Consider the following 15,324-nt stretch of genomic DNA (forward strand, 5'->3'; position numbering starts at 1 on the left):
CGTTTTGTGCCTGGTTTCCAGCGATCGTTCAGCTGGTGGCCCACCCGACTGACCGGCTGATGCGGCCGATGATCCAGGACCTGCAGGACGACTACGCGTCCATCCGGAACGGCTTCAAGAAACTCATCTGCAGCTGTTGGGCCGAGGACCCCCTCAACAGGCCGGTCGTCAAGAAGATCATCGGCACCATCAAACAACTCAGTCCTTACAAGTGAGAGACGCTCATATCGAGGCTGTTGTTGTTGTAGTTGCTGTTGTCCATGATGTCTTCACAAGTGTCGGAAGCGAGGTTTCGTGGACACTGGCTCTCTGCATGTGAATGGGTCATATTGCTTTCCTCCCAGTTAAAAGGCGAATTAGTATTTCGTACACCCCTGTATAGCAAAGACCTAGGTGAATATCGTCTCCTGGATATGTTCTCGAGAGATCAGTGTTTAAACTTGTGATTGGTTGTTCCACGGTGACCGGGTCACGACAATTCAAAGACGATCGAAATTGATTACCCAGTGTAGTGTAATATAACCTGAAATTGATAGCCCAGTGTCTGTAATATAACCTAAAATTGATTGCCCAGTGTCGTGCAATATAACCTGAAATTGATCGCTCAGTGTTTGTAATATAACCTGAAATTGTTGCCCAGTGTCTGTAATATAACCTGAAATTGATAGCCCCTTGTCTCTAATATAACCTAAAATTTATTACCCAGTGTCGTGTAATATAACCTGAAATTGATAGCCAAGTGTCTGTAATATAACCGAAAATTGATTGCCCAGTGTCGTGCAATATAACCTGAAGTTGATCGCTCAGTGTTTGTAATATAACCTGAAATCGATTGCCCAGTCCTGTAATATAACCTGAAATTGATTGCCCAGTGTCGTGTAATATAACCTACAATTGATAACCCTGTGACATACAAGTTAACTGCCGCACGAGTGCCGTAAATACGTTTTAGATCGACAAGACGTTTAAATTTATTTTAAACCTGGTTTTGAGGATATGAAAGAAATAGAATACTCCGTTAGATAAAACTTATCATACAACTCGTTGATTTTGCTCCTAAGATACATTTTTTTTAAACAGCTCGATGTAAGATAAATGTTATCCTAGGCACACACTTGTAGTAGTATCTCAATTTATCATGCATCTATGCTTCCTATTGACCCGATAACCCCTACCTAATAATTCGAAGTGTTATTGTGTCACTAGGAAATGAGTTATGCGCATGACTGATGTTTGCTAAATTTTCAGGTAGGTCGTTTTCTCATTTTCCAAACTTCCATTTACAGCAATAATTGTTGAACTTCATCAAAAATATAACAATTACACTTCCTGTAACATCAAATTACCTCTTATTTTTTCAATTCTCCTTTATTCGCTCCCATTCGGCACTAGCCAGCGTTTTCAAACAAAAAAGCAAGTAGCTTCCTGCAAAGAATGTTTACATTGGAACATCGTCTGACGTCACAGTCACTAGTAGCCAGTGATGTAGATCTTCTTCAGGTCACACATAAACTTGAGTTTATTTTCACAGAAAAAGGTACAAAAATTGTAATGTTGTGACCCAAACGACTTTGAAATATAATCAAAGTATTTTATTTAGAATTTGGAAACACATAACATTTAGGCTTGCTATGCCATTCCCAAGATGATTTCGGGTACCTGCTATTGTCCAGCTTCCGGTAGTAGTTTCTTCACAATAAAACTAATAGTTTTTATACCGCTTTTGACTGAAACATATTACAAAAATATCACTTGAAATGGGTTGCATGATAAAACAATATCACGTTACTACGTTTTGATATTTGTGTTATTTGGCTCGGTTCGACAACGGTGTTACACTGTTATCTAAACCTAACAAAATAACCACGATATCAAAACATAGTAACCTGATATTCTATATATAATGCCTCTGCTTTCCAGATTTTAGCACTTTTCCATGTTTATTGTTGTTGTTGTTGTTGTTGAGGGTTGGGGGTAGTAATCCTGAACATAATTACATTTAGAATAAATGTGCATTCTGATTTGTGTTTAATCACTTTCAGAGTCGATTACCATGTGTCGCAATTATACCTACGTTTTATACTTGTGAGTAATTACCATTCCTTCATGGTGGTTTTGTGTTTTTATTGTGTGTATTATAAGTAATAGTTTTATGAAGATCAGTCGTAAACAATGTAAGATAATATATTACTACAACTGGTATAATTATCATAAATACTGTTACTATAAATATTATCACATATTCTGTCACCTACCATGCACGGGTGCAGAAAAGTGTGTATGGTGGGTGAGTATACATTTTGGCGAGAGATGTTTTTAGAGGGTTATGCTCTACTGGAAAATAAATGCTTAAAAATATTTAATTAATGCAGGGAGTGGGGTGGAGGGTTCGAACCCGTGCCTCTGCAAATATAAATATAAATAATACAAATTTAAGAATACTGTCCACAATTAAAAATAGGGTTTTGGCAGTATTAAAAACTAAATCTTTGTGGGACAAAACTTGTGCACGTCTGATAAGATGTCATACTGGTTGTTAAAACAACAGAGCGAAATATGTTAAGTTAAAACGTAAGTCAATACACGGTTAAAACATGGACTTCGTCTTCCACATAATTAATTTGACACATAGGGCATATGCGCTGTTCCACTGGAAGGTCCTCATAGCGCTTAGTCTCAAGACGAATTGAGGCAACCCCGCATCTAAATTTTGCATATGCACACCTGTATTGTTTGGGCATCATCACAGTAGCGTAATGTTCATTACCATATTAGTTTTTGTACAAACGGTAAGAGCGCAACTTGCCAACGTTATTTGCAATGTCATTAGACCATGTGTAATTTAATTTATTTGCATACTTTTCTAAAACGTTGTTATGACACTATTTACATTAAACAAGTGATCCATATTGAGTTCCTTGAGGTAAAGGCGTGTTGTGTAGCCTAGATAAAAACGTGTCTGTTTAACCTGTCCTTGACGAGCCTCCTCCACTGACCCAGAACTGCTTTCCACTGAGACACAATTAAGTGCTGCCAACTAATATCACCGTTTACCGTAGCATTTGGTGTATACTTTCCTACACCCAGGAAATATCTGGCCGCCCGATTTTGGATTTTATTAACAACACTGTACTCTCTAGTTCCCCATATCGCTGCACCGTATGTAATCACTAGAAAGACAGTCGCATTATAAAGTTTGGTAAAAGCTGTGTACGGCATACCGCCCATTTCTTTACATCTGGCTATTACAAGTCCCAGTGCTATGCTGGCTGACATTGCGACTGCTTTAGCAGTGACATTAAAATCTAAGTGTTCATCTAAAAAGAATCCTAAGTATTTAAATCTATCCAACACACTATCCCGCAGGTAAACACTGTAGATGTTTTAACGACCGAATTGTTTCGAAAATGAACTACATTCGATTTGTCACCATTAATCATCATTTTGTTTTTCTTACATCATATATTCAAACAATTCAACACAGCTTGCAAGCCAGTTTCCTTCTCTGCTAAAAGCACTAAATCATCGGCATAGAGTGAAACAGAAATTGTCTCAGAATCTATGGATACCCCTTTTCCGAAAGCTTTAATTGATGTGGCTAAATCGTTAATGTACATATTGAAGAGAATGGGCGAAAGTAAGCAACCTTGCTTTACACCACAATTAACGGGAATCCATTCCGTGTTAAAACCGTTAATGCTTACGCAGGTCGATACATTTGTGTACAAAGCCCGTAGCGCTTTCATCATATGCCCCTTTACTCCCATGGTGTCTATTTTGTGCACAGTATGGACCTATCAACTGAGTCTTTGTTTTCAACAAAAGCTGTAAAAGTAAATAATTTCTTCTTCTTTCTCGTGTCTATAATAGAGGTGAGTGTTGACAGGTGGTCAATAGTACTTCTACCTCTTCTAAATCCATTCTGTTCTTCGGTCAGGACATCGTTATATGTTCAGCCCAACAAGTCAGTCTATTATTTAAAATATTACAGTATAATTTGCATACCACCGACTCCAATGAGATACCTCGATATGCTAATGGATCTAGTGCATCAGTCATATTGGACTTTGGGATAGGATTTATTATACCTTGCCGCCATGAGTCTGAAAAAAAACCCCAGACTATAACATGTATTATACAATTTTAATAAAGTACACGAAGCACAGGTGCGTAAAGCTTCAACTGGGATGTCATCAACACCTGTAGCTTTACCGTTCTTAGTGCACTGTAAAGCATGATATAGGTCACTGTCAGTGATTAGGTCATCGAAATAAAAGTCATTTTGATCATTGTCTTGTGTTGTTTTTATTATCGGCGATGCATGTTTACCAGTATCTTTATGTGCATTGACCAAATTTTCGTATTCAATTTTCCACTTTTCCAAAACAACAGGTAATGACTTAGAAACCGAACCGTCGGCAATTACGACCTCCATGGGAATACGTGTTCGGCGTTGGTTTCCGACTCCTATTTTCACAATAGTTTTCCAGAAATGTTGACCATCTTTTTCCACAGACTCGGCTATGTCGATTTGGATTTTCCGTACATGTTACGGCTGTCTGTTTTTGGTGTTAAATTGATAACAAAATGTCATTTTAATGCAATTCGTTATAGATTTTGTACCAGAATAAAAGAGCACTTTTGTTTTTTGAAAATTATCCACGAACGTGATTAAATGACAAAGTTGTAGCAATACTCAGAACAGTGCGATTTATATCGTTTGTATACATGCACGTGCATATGTGTGTCGAAAATAAAGACTTTTAGAGAGAAAAAATAGCTCAGGTAAGAAATAGAATAACAAGCTTGGCGCCAATTATTATCAAATTTATGTCCCTCGTGAAATAATTTTTATTTGTAACTCGTTAAAGCTCGTGACAACTGAAAATTATTTCACTCGGGACATAAATTTGATAATAAATGGTAACTCGTTTATTATCTTCTATTTACGTGTTTGGCTATAAAAACCTGTTTGCCGTTAAATGAAACACTAGCTACAACTTCTTAATTAAACTATCAATTTGGGCAAATCCAATGGGGTTTTTTCTGGTTTTCCTACTGATTATGGTAGCTTGAAATACATTTTATATAAAAGAGAACACAAGTCTCAATGTCAGGGTTAAAGTGGATACCGGACAGTGAATTGAGCTAGACTGCGGGTCAGATTTGGTAATAGTCAAACACATTATGGAGTATTGAAGATGTTTTTAGTAAAATGGGTAGAAATGTTGCACATGGTTATATAATTATTAAACAATATACATGTATATTGAAATTGTATTCTTAAAGTACATAATTATTATTCCAATGGTTGTCTTTATTAACATTGGTTATGTTTTGTTTGATATATTAAGGAAGAAAAGTAAACTAAATCCGGAATAAATACATATTTTACCGGAAACACACCTTTTTGGTTACAGTGTTGTTGTTGTTGTTGTTGTTCGTGTATCTGTTGTCGTTACAGTATTATTATCCACCATAGTGATGTAAAAAATGCTTGAATCCATCAGCAATAGTAAGATCCAATGAACTAATTCGTTCGAGTCATCGTCGCAAGTAACACGAATAAAAAGAAAGAAAGAAATGTTTTATTTAACGACGCACTCAACACATTTTATTTACGGTTATATGGCGTCAGACATATGGTTAAGGACCACACAGATTTTGAGAGGAAACCCGCTGTCGCCATTACAGGGGCTACTCTTTCCGATTAGCAGCAGGGGATCTTTTATTTGCGCTTCCCACAGGCAGGATAGCACAAACCATGGCCTTTGTTGAACCAGTTATGGATCACTGGTCGGTGCAAGTGGTTTACACCTACCCATTGAGCCTTGTGGAGCACTCACTCAGGGTTTGAAGTCTGTATCTGGATTAAAAATCCCATGCCTCGACTGGGATCCGAACCCAGTACCTACCAGCCTGTAGACCGATGGCCTAACCACGACACCATCGAGGCCGGTGTAACACGAATAGTTTCCTCAGTACCCAATATGTGGATAACGTACCGACACCACTAGAGTACATTGATTTATTAATCATCGGCTATTGGATGTCAAGCATTTGGTAATTTTGACATAGTCTCATAGAGGAATCCCGCCATATTTTTCCATTTGTAGCAAGGGATATTTTATATGCACTATCTCACATACAGGATAGCACATAGCACAGGCCTATGATATACCAGTCGTGGTAGACCGGCCGGAACGAGAAATAGCCCAATGAGCCCACCGATGGGGATCGATCCCAAATCGACCGTGCATCAATCGAGCGCTTAAATTTTGTTTTTTATCTTTTGTTACATCTCGGAGATAATTTTAAGTTAAATTGTGTTAGTTTATGTTAGGCAAACCATGAAACGGACCTCGCTATAAACAGCATTGAGAGGAGTGATCAGTTGTTCCCTGTACTAAGATTATTGGCAGCCATTTAAGAGATTACCATATTGATATTGATGCATTCATTTAATTTTCTTGCTTATATCCAATTAAGATTCAAGCACGCTGTCATGGGCACACACCTCAGCTATCTGGGTTGTCTTTCCAGGACAGTGGGTTAGTTGTTAGTGAGAGAAAAGATGGTGTAGTGGTCTTACTCCTACCCATCGAGTCATTAAAATATACCTAGAATAAGCACTCCCTGGTACATATTATTCATGCACTGTACACTCAGCCAGTCTATATACGTAGAATAAGCACTCCCTGGTGCATATTATTCATGCACTGTACACTCAACCAGTCTATATACGTAGAATAAGCACTCCCTGGTGCATATTATTCACGCACTGTACACTCAGCCAGTCTATATAATATGCACTACCCCAGTCTATATTACACGTAGACTATAATAATTTTTAAACACTCACATAATACTATTTTTTTAGTGGTTTTTATGTTTGTATGGCCGTAGGACAATCGGATAGACGGAGAGATAGACGGACGGAGATGAAACCTATAACACCCTACGGTTGGACCGATAGGCGAATGGTAATGAATGTGGATTATATTCAATGCATAGCACTTAAATTATTATCAATCCAAAGTTCTTTAAAACGACTTTTAATGTGATCAGTATTTAAACATAGTAGTGGAGAGTGCATATTATATGTATAATAATAACGAAGGGAGTTCAAATAATTCAATGGGTGTGCGTATTATACGTATAATAATAACTCGGGGAGTGGAAATTATATGTATAATAATGACTGGGGAGTGCATAATCCAGGGAAATACAAATTATATGTGACACCGGTACTGGGACGCGAACGCTGTACCTACCAGCGTTATGTCCGATGGCTTAACCACGACGCCACCGAGGCCTATGATATGCGTTCAATAAATTTGCATGCTAAGGGGAAATAAATCTCCCTGAACTAGTCTCAGCGCAGTGATTGCATAAGATCAAATAATTAATTGAGTACTTCGGCTGACCTATGTACATTGTATTTTTACACTAAAACAATTATAATATTCGATAGAAATACATACAGTTCCATATATGCATGTATGCAAACTAATAATACACACAATTTATATATTATGAGGAGCGTGTGTAGGAATGTATGCAGGAAGGAGTGTCTAGACTGTTCCGAGCGAGGTGTCTAGGTGCTTCGAGTCATGCTCCACCGGAAAATACACTAACAAATTGTTTGAGCAGCGGGGGTGAGGGTGGGGGTGGGGGTGTCGACCACCGACCTCACCCCCACCCCCCAATACACACACTGCATACGGGCCTGGTTATACAAGCGTTAACATACTGTAGTGGCTGGAAGGTGAATAATGTCTGATACTAGTTTACCTTATTTATTCAGATCGTCGACAGTTCTGGACAACATGTTCATGATGATGGAGCGCCACTCGAACCGACTGGAGGAGATGGTCATGGAGCGAACGGCCAACCTCGAGGATGAGAAGAAGAAGACGGAGGCGCTCCTCTACAGGATGCTGCCAAAGTAAGAACCCTTCCGTATGGGCCGGACTTAATTTCTGTTTTATATTTTTAATGCAGATAGTCATATTGGTATACTTACATTCATATGATATCCCCGCGCATGCTGTAACCTCACCGTGGTGCAGGGGTGTAACATTCTCTTTGAGAACCCCCGCGCGTGCTGTAACCTCACCGTGGTGCAGGGGTGTAACATTCTCTTTGAGAACACCCGCGCGTGCTGTAACCTCACCGTGGTGCAGGGGTGTAACATTCTCTTTGAGAACCCCTGCGCGTGTTGTAACCTCACCGTGGTGCAGGGGTGTAACATTCTCTTTGAGAACCCCTGCGCGTGCTGTAACCTCACCGTGGTGCAGGGGTGTAACATTCTCTTTGAGAATGGCCAATACAGCACAAATTGAAATTTTGAGTAAACGTCCGTATCTATCTGTGATATTTCTATTTTTGCACAGTTCTTTACACTGTTTTTATTTAAATCTTGAATTTTTATATTGATGTTGATCATCACCTTATTTGTTTGCATTACCATAGTGTGACACCCAATAGCCAATGTATTTTTCGTGCTGGGGTGTCGTTAAACATTCATTCATTCATATGTCACCCAATAGCCGATCTGCACTTTGTGCTGATGTGTTGATACACACTTATTCATTCAATATTGTCTTTTTGTATTTATAAAGAAAAAATTTAAGTATGAATTCTTTGTATATTAGCAAAAAGTTGAAGGTTTTATTCGTTACACATACGTTGTACTAGTAAACTGATGTAAATGAAGTAGCTTGTTGTTTGTTTACGTTCTACTCTGTATGTTGTTATTAATATTAATATTAACAGACGTCGACGTAAAACAGTTGGGGGTTGGGTGGGGCTCAAATATTCCTCTGACTTGGTTTACAGGGAGCCATTTAAGATACTACTATATTAATACCATATAAATGTACTTGTTAAGGGGAGTTATAATTGCTCTTCTTAAACTTATCTCAAGGGAGAGATTGGGAGCAAGAATGATAGCATTCCTTAAACGACACAGGGGGCGAGACGTAGTCCAGTGGTAAAGCGTTCGCTTGATTCGGGTCGGTTTGGGATCGATACCCGTCAGTGGGCCCATTGGGATATTTCTCGCTCCAGACAGTGCACCACGACTGGTACATCAAAGGCCGTGGTGTGTGCTATCCTGTCCATGGGATGATGCATACAAAAGATCCCTTGCTGCTAATCGAAAAGAGTAGCCCATGAAGTGGCGACAGCGGGTTTCCTCTCTCAATATCTGGGTGGTCCTTAACCATATGCCTGACGTCATATAACCGCAAATAACGACCAGATCTGAATATTAATAAAAGACAATATTATTGTAAATTAATGTTGTTGTTGTTATTATTATTATTATTATTTTATTTATTTATTTTTAAATATAATTAATAATTAACAAATCATCTGTGTTATCTGTTTTTAAGTGGTATACGGTTTTAGAAAAGTAACGATTGTTGACTACGTAAAATACCGATATCTTTATGTCCACAGGACAGTAGCTGATGAATTAAAGTTGGGAAAGCACGTGAAAGCGGAATATTACGATTCTGTGACGGTCTACTTCTCCGACATTGTTGGATTCACCAGTCTCGCCTCACAGTGCACCCCTATGCAGGTATAGTGTAAATCGGATGTCATCATTATTTCAAGGGTTTTTTCGTCTTGCAAGTATCACGTGTAATTATTAGTTGAAATTATTCCTTATCGCGGTGTACTGTTGGCAAAAATCTTATGGTTTTCCATTAGACTGAAGAATACAGCTCATATATTCTGTGGGGTGGGCGAACGGTGAAGCGTACGCCTGATGTGCAGTCGGTCTAGGATCGATATCCGTCGGTGGGCCCACTGAGCTATTTCTTGTTTCAGCCAGTGCACCACGACTGGTATATCAAAGGTCGTGGTATGTGCTATCCTGTCTGTGGGATGGTGCATATAAAATAGTCCTTGCTGCTAATGGAAACATGTACCGGGTTCCCCCTCAACGTCTGTGTCAAAATGACCATGATATGTTTGACATCCAATAGCTGATGATTAAAAAATCAATGTGTTCTAGCGGTGTCGTTAAAAACAAAATTCATATATTCTGCAGAATATTTCTAAACAAGCATCTGTGATGTTTTTTTCTTATAGTCTATGCTATTTAAAAAAAAAAAAAAATCGATTGTCGAGTGTCGTGTTGACTGTACAGTGCTATGGTGCTTTTGAATGTGGTTTAATTGTCTGGTTTGCATAAGACACTGTTTTGATGGTCTGACCATAAGGTTTCGTTTTCTGTTGATGGTAGTGATGCGTCCAGTTTAGACCTCAATCGTGGCCTACCTCCGCCCCATTGCCTAGTCTGAGCTGACCTACTTCCATACCATGACATAGAAGAGGAAGGAAATGTTTTATTTAACAACGCTCTCAACACATTTTATTTACGGTTATATGGCGTCGGACATATGGTTAAGGATCACACAGATAATGAGAGAGGAAACCCGCTGTCGTCACGTCATGGGCTACTATTTTCGATTAGCAGCAAGGGATATTTTATATGCACCATCCCACAGACAGGATTGTACATACCACGGCATTTGTTACACCAGTTGTGGAGCACTGGCTGGAACGAGAAATAGCCCAATGGGTCCACTGATGGGGATCGATCCTGGACCGACCGCGCATCAAGCGGACGCTTTACCACTGGGCTACGTCTCGCTCCACCATGGCATAGTGTGACCTACCTAAGGTGACGTGATTTACTTCCATCCCATTCCATCCCTATCATTGTCTGACCTACTTCACTGGCACCAAATGCAACTTGGATAGAGCTGGTAGAGTTTCAGGTTGTAAATGGCCCACTCTCAATGGACACTGTTTTTCTAAATATAATATTTGCTTGGTAATTATTTTATTATGAAATCATTCATTTCGTGTACATGTTCTGCATATGGTAAATTTGAAATTATATTTTCTGTAGTATTTGTTTGACATGTTATCATTAATTAGTATATTAGTAGTTTGTCAAACCAGTTATCTTCATTAAACTCTCATGTTATTGGTTTTGTTTAAATAAATGGAACATTCAGCTATACAGATTACAACTGGAATATTAAGACCTTGACTCACAATGTGTATATTGTGTAATTCCAGATAGTGGATTTTCTCAACTCACTGTATTCTCTGTTCGATGACATCATCCAGAAATATGACGTCTATAAGGTAAATGCTTGAGTAACGAGAACACTATTTGTTGGAAGTTTACAATGTTATTGTCAATAATTTAATCATATTAATACATAGTCCAGCTGGAAGGCTACAGTTGATAACTAAACGTGCTATATCATATATCTGATACGTAATATATCAAATTATATTAAAGGCACTTCGCCGTCGAAATTAAGGGGTTAGAAGGGGGTCCGAGAAACTTGACGATAAAGTGTTAATCTACTCGTCGGTAATAAACAAAGCAATATTGTTTTAACTTAACAGAAGCTGCGATTACGAACCTGCCATTAGCATATCTAATAATGTATCGTTGCACAAGACTGATTCCAAAAGACGTCATGATAGAGTCGTGTTGGTTTGCATCAATGTTTCATTGTTTCTGATGTTGTCCACGATATGTGTTCCAACCCCATCTGTAGGACTACTACGTTATATACACAGCAGATAGTGGCGGGTGGCACTCGAGCTAATGCTCAACACCACTACTTTATATACACAGCAGATAGTGGCGGGTGGCACTCGAGCTAATGCTCAACACCACTACTTTATATACACAGCAGATAGTGGCGGGTGGCACTCGAGCTAATGCTCAACACCACTACTTTATATACACAGCAGATAGTGGCGGGTGGCACTCGAGCTAATGCTCAACACCACTACTTTATATACACAGCAGATAGTGGCGGGTGGCACTCGAGCTAATGCTCAACACCACTACTTTATATACACAGCAGATAGTGGCGGGTGGCACTCGAGCTAATGCTCAACACCACTACTTGTATATACACAGCAGATAGTATACACAGCAGATAGTGGCGGGTGGCACTCGAGCTAATGCTCAACACCACTACTTTATATACACAGCAGATAGTGGCGGGTGGCACTCGAGCTAATGCTCAACACCACTACTTTATATACACAGCAGATAGTGGCGGGTGGCACTCGAGCTAATGCTCAACACCACTACTTTATATACACAGCAGATAGTGGCGGGTGGCACTCGAGCTAATGCTCAACACCACTACTTTATATACACAGCAGATAGTGGCGGGTGGCACTCGAGCTAATGCTCAACACCACTACTTTATATACACAGCAGATAGTGGCGGGTGGCACTCGAGCTAATGCTCAACACCACTACTTTATATACACAGCAGATAGTGGCGGGTGGCACTCGAGCTAATGCTCAACACCACTACTTTATATACACAGCAGATAGTGGCGGGTGGCACTCGAGCTAATGCTCAACACCACTACTTTATATACACAGCAGATAGTGGCGGGTGGCACTCGAGCTAATGCTCAACACCACTACTTTATATACACAGCAGATAGTGGCGGGTGGCACTCGAGCTAATGCTCAACACCACTACTTTATATACACAGCAGATAGTGGCGGGTGGCACTCGAGCTAATGCTCAACACCACTACTTTATATACACAGCAGATAGTGGCGGGTGGCACTCGAGCTAATGCTCAACACCACTACTTTATATACACAGCAGATAGTGGCGGGTGGCACTCGAGCTAATGCTCAACACCACTACTTTATACACACAGCAGATAGTGGCGGGTGGCACTCGAGCTAATGCTCAACACCACTACTTTATATACACAGCAGATAGTGGCAGGTGGCACTCGAGCCAATGCTCAACACCACTACTTTATATACACAGCAGATAGTGGCGGGTGGCACTCGAGCTAATGCTCAACACCACTACTTTATACACACAGCAGATAGTGGCGGGTGGCACACGAGCTAATGCTCAACACCACTACTTTATACACACAGCAGATAGTGGCGGGTGGCACTCGAGCTAATGCTCAACACCACTACTTCATACACACTGCAGATAGTGGCAGGTGGCACTCGAGCTAATGCTCAACACCACTACTTCATACACACTGCAGATAGTGGCAGGTGGCACTCGAGCTAATGCTCAACACCACTACTTTATACACACAGCAGATAGTGGCAGGTGGCACTCGAGCTAATGCTCAACACGACTACTTTATACACACAGCAGATAGTGGCAGGTGGCACTCGAGCCAATGCTCAACACCACTACTTTATATACACTGCAGATAGTGGCAGGTGGCACTCGAGCCAATGCTCAACACCACTACTTTATATACACAGCAGATAGTGGCAGGTGGCACTCGAGCTAATGCTCAACACCACTACTTTATATACACAGCAGATAGTGGCAGGTGGCACTCGAGCCAATGCTCAACACCACTACTTTATATACACTGCAGATAGTGGCAGGTGGCACTCGAGCCAATGCTCAACACCACTACTTTATATACACAGCAGATAGTGGCAGGTGGCACTCGAGCTAATGCTCAACACTATTTCTGACTTTTAGGTAGAGACCATAGGGGATGCGTACATGGTGGCAAGCGGACTTCCGTTACGCAATGGGGAAAAGCACGTGACGGAGATGGCGGACGTGTCGCTGAACTTGTTACAGTGTGTGCTGAACTACCAGATTCCCCACCTGCCGAGCAGACAGTTACAGATTCGAATAGGTACTACTTCGTCTACCATACTGCAGTCTATGCATGCAGAACTCACGTTATTTTGACAGATTGGAAAAGGTACTACGTCATTTAGTGTACTACAATCAATATATGCAAGCAGGAAACTCGTCCCCTTGACGGCTGCACAGTGGGCAGACAAACACAAGGGTTGTCTAAATATCTCAAGAAAACAATTTTAAAAACAGTTATATAGATCATATTTAAGAACGCCATGATACAAATATATAACAATCTGATGCAGCATTATCTATATGATACCATATGGCTAATATAAAGCAGTCTGAATCCGAATATCAGTAGAACACTGGACAGTGCTTAATGCTGCAGATATTCAGGAGAGCGAGTCCTCTGTTCTGTTTGCAATTCATTTGGTATTCACTATATTGAATTCAGCGCCTCTCGACCTTACTACTAGATTAAATAAATAATAACCCACAAATAGTGTATAAAAGAAGTATGATGCGCATGCAAGATACCACATTTTTTGGTGCATCTGGTTCTTATCTAAATGTTGAATGTTCACCTTGGAACTGTATCTGCCGTTCACTATTCTAGGTTTACAGTCGGGTCCAGCAGTGGCTGGTGTGGTGGGGCTAACGATGCCCAGATACTGTCTCTTTGGTGACACCGTCAATACCGCATCCAGAATGGAATCCAACGGAAGACGTAAGCGAACTAATTTGATTTATTAATCAGCTATCTCTTCTAACGACGATAGGCACATGACAGGTCAAAGGGTGTTATATGTTGTCCTCTGTATAGCAAGCTCCTCCTTGCTAATGTTTGTTTTCGCAGATTTGCTATTGAATACATATATATTTACTTCCTCTGTCTGTCTGTCTGTCTGTCTGTCTGTCTCTCTCTCTCTCTCTCTCTCTCTCTCTCTCTCTCTCTCTCTCTCTCTCTCTCTCTCTCTCTCTCTCTCTCTCTCTCTCTCTCTCTCTCTCTCTCCACTTCTATTTATGTGTTTTGTTCTTTTCTAGTATTGTTTTTAATACTTTTGTATTGTCATTCATGTACATTGGTGATGTGTTGCACTGTGACAGCCGTCAGTGTCCTATGATATTGTTCTATGATAACCGCTTAATGTGAATAGTATATTTATTTCCAGCAATGCTTATTCACATAACACCTGATACAGAAATAATTCTAAGACAAAACCCTGAATATGAGACGATTAAACGAGGCAAAATTCACATTAAGGTACGTATCGAATAGTTTGACTGGTATACTTATATTGGGTTAGCGCTCGTGGTCCAGTATACTATTGTTCTGTATGTCGTCGTCGACGTCATCACCACCACCATCATCAACATCATCATCGGCGTACGGCATCCCGTTGTTATAGGGGGCAGGTTGATGTTTGCCGGAATAAAACAAAAATGCCCGTATCTGAATAATAATATTTATTCATATTATCATTACTGCCAAACATTAACATGTATATAGGGTTGCAAACGATTCACTACGCATTTTTACATGGATAATATTGTGGCTATAATTATGGAAATACGTGGTGAGAAGGTCCCAGGCGAGCTAATTGTTCCTGAATATCTCTATATTGCTCGAGTTGAAGTGATTGCTCCAGCACTAGGGGCAGTT

At 40.1% G+C, this 15,324-nt stretch overlaps 1 protein-coding gene across 1 annotated transcript in view; it reads left to right on the forward strand.

The window, feature by feature from the left end:
- LOC121381599 (atrial natriuretic peptide receptor 1-like) overlaps positions 1 to 14,414 on the forward strand; it is a 68,351-nt gene extending 53,937 nt beyond the window's left edge. The window contains exons 16-21 of the mRNA XM_041510935.1: positions 22 to 211; positions 7,808 to 7,948; positions 9,466 to 9,589; positions 11,104 to 11,172; positions 13,548 to 13,710; positions 14,278 to 14,414. Of these exons, the coding sequence (XP_041366869.1) occupies positions 22 to 211; positions 7,808 to 7,948; positions 9,466 to 9,589; positions 11,104 to 11,172; positions 13,548 to 13,710; positions 14,278 to 14,414 (824 nt within the window). The remainder of the gene's footprint in view (positions 1 to 21; positions 212 to 7,807; positions 7,949 to 9,465; positions 9,590 to 11,103; positions 11,173 to 13,547; positions 13,711 to 14,277) is intronic.
- The last annotated feature ends 910 nt before the right edge of the window (positions 14,415 to 15,324 follow it).

Source organism: Gigantopelta aegis, chromosome 9 (assembly GCF_016097555.1).
Source record: "Gigantopelta aegis isolate Gae_Host chromosome 9, Gae_host_genome, whole genome shotgun sequence".
Taxonomy (NCBI): Eukaryota; Metazoa; Mollusca; class Gastropoda; order Neomphalida; family Peltospiridae; genus Gigantopelta; species Gigantopelta aegis.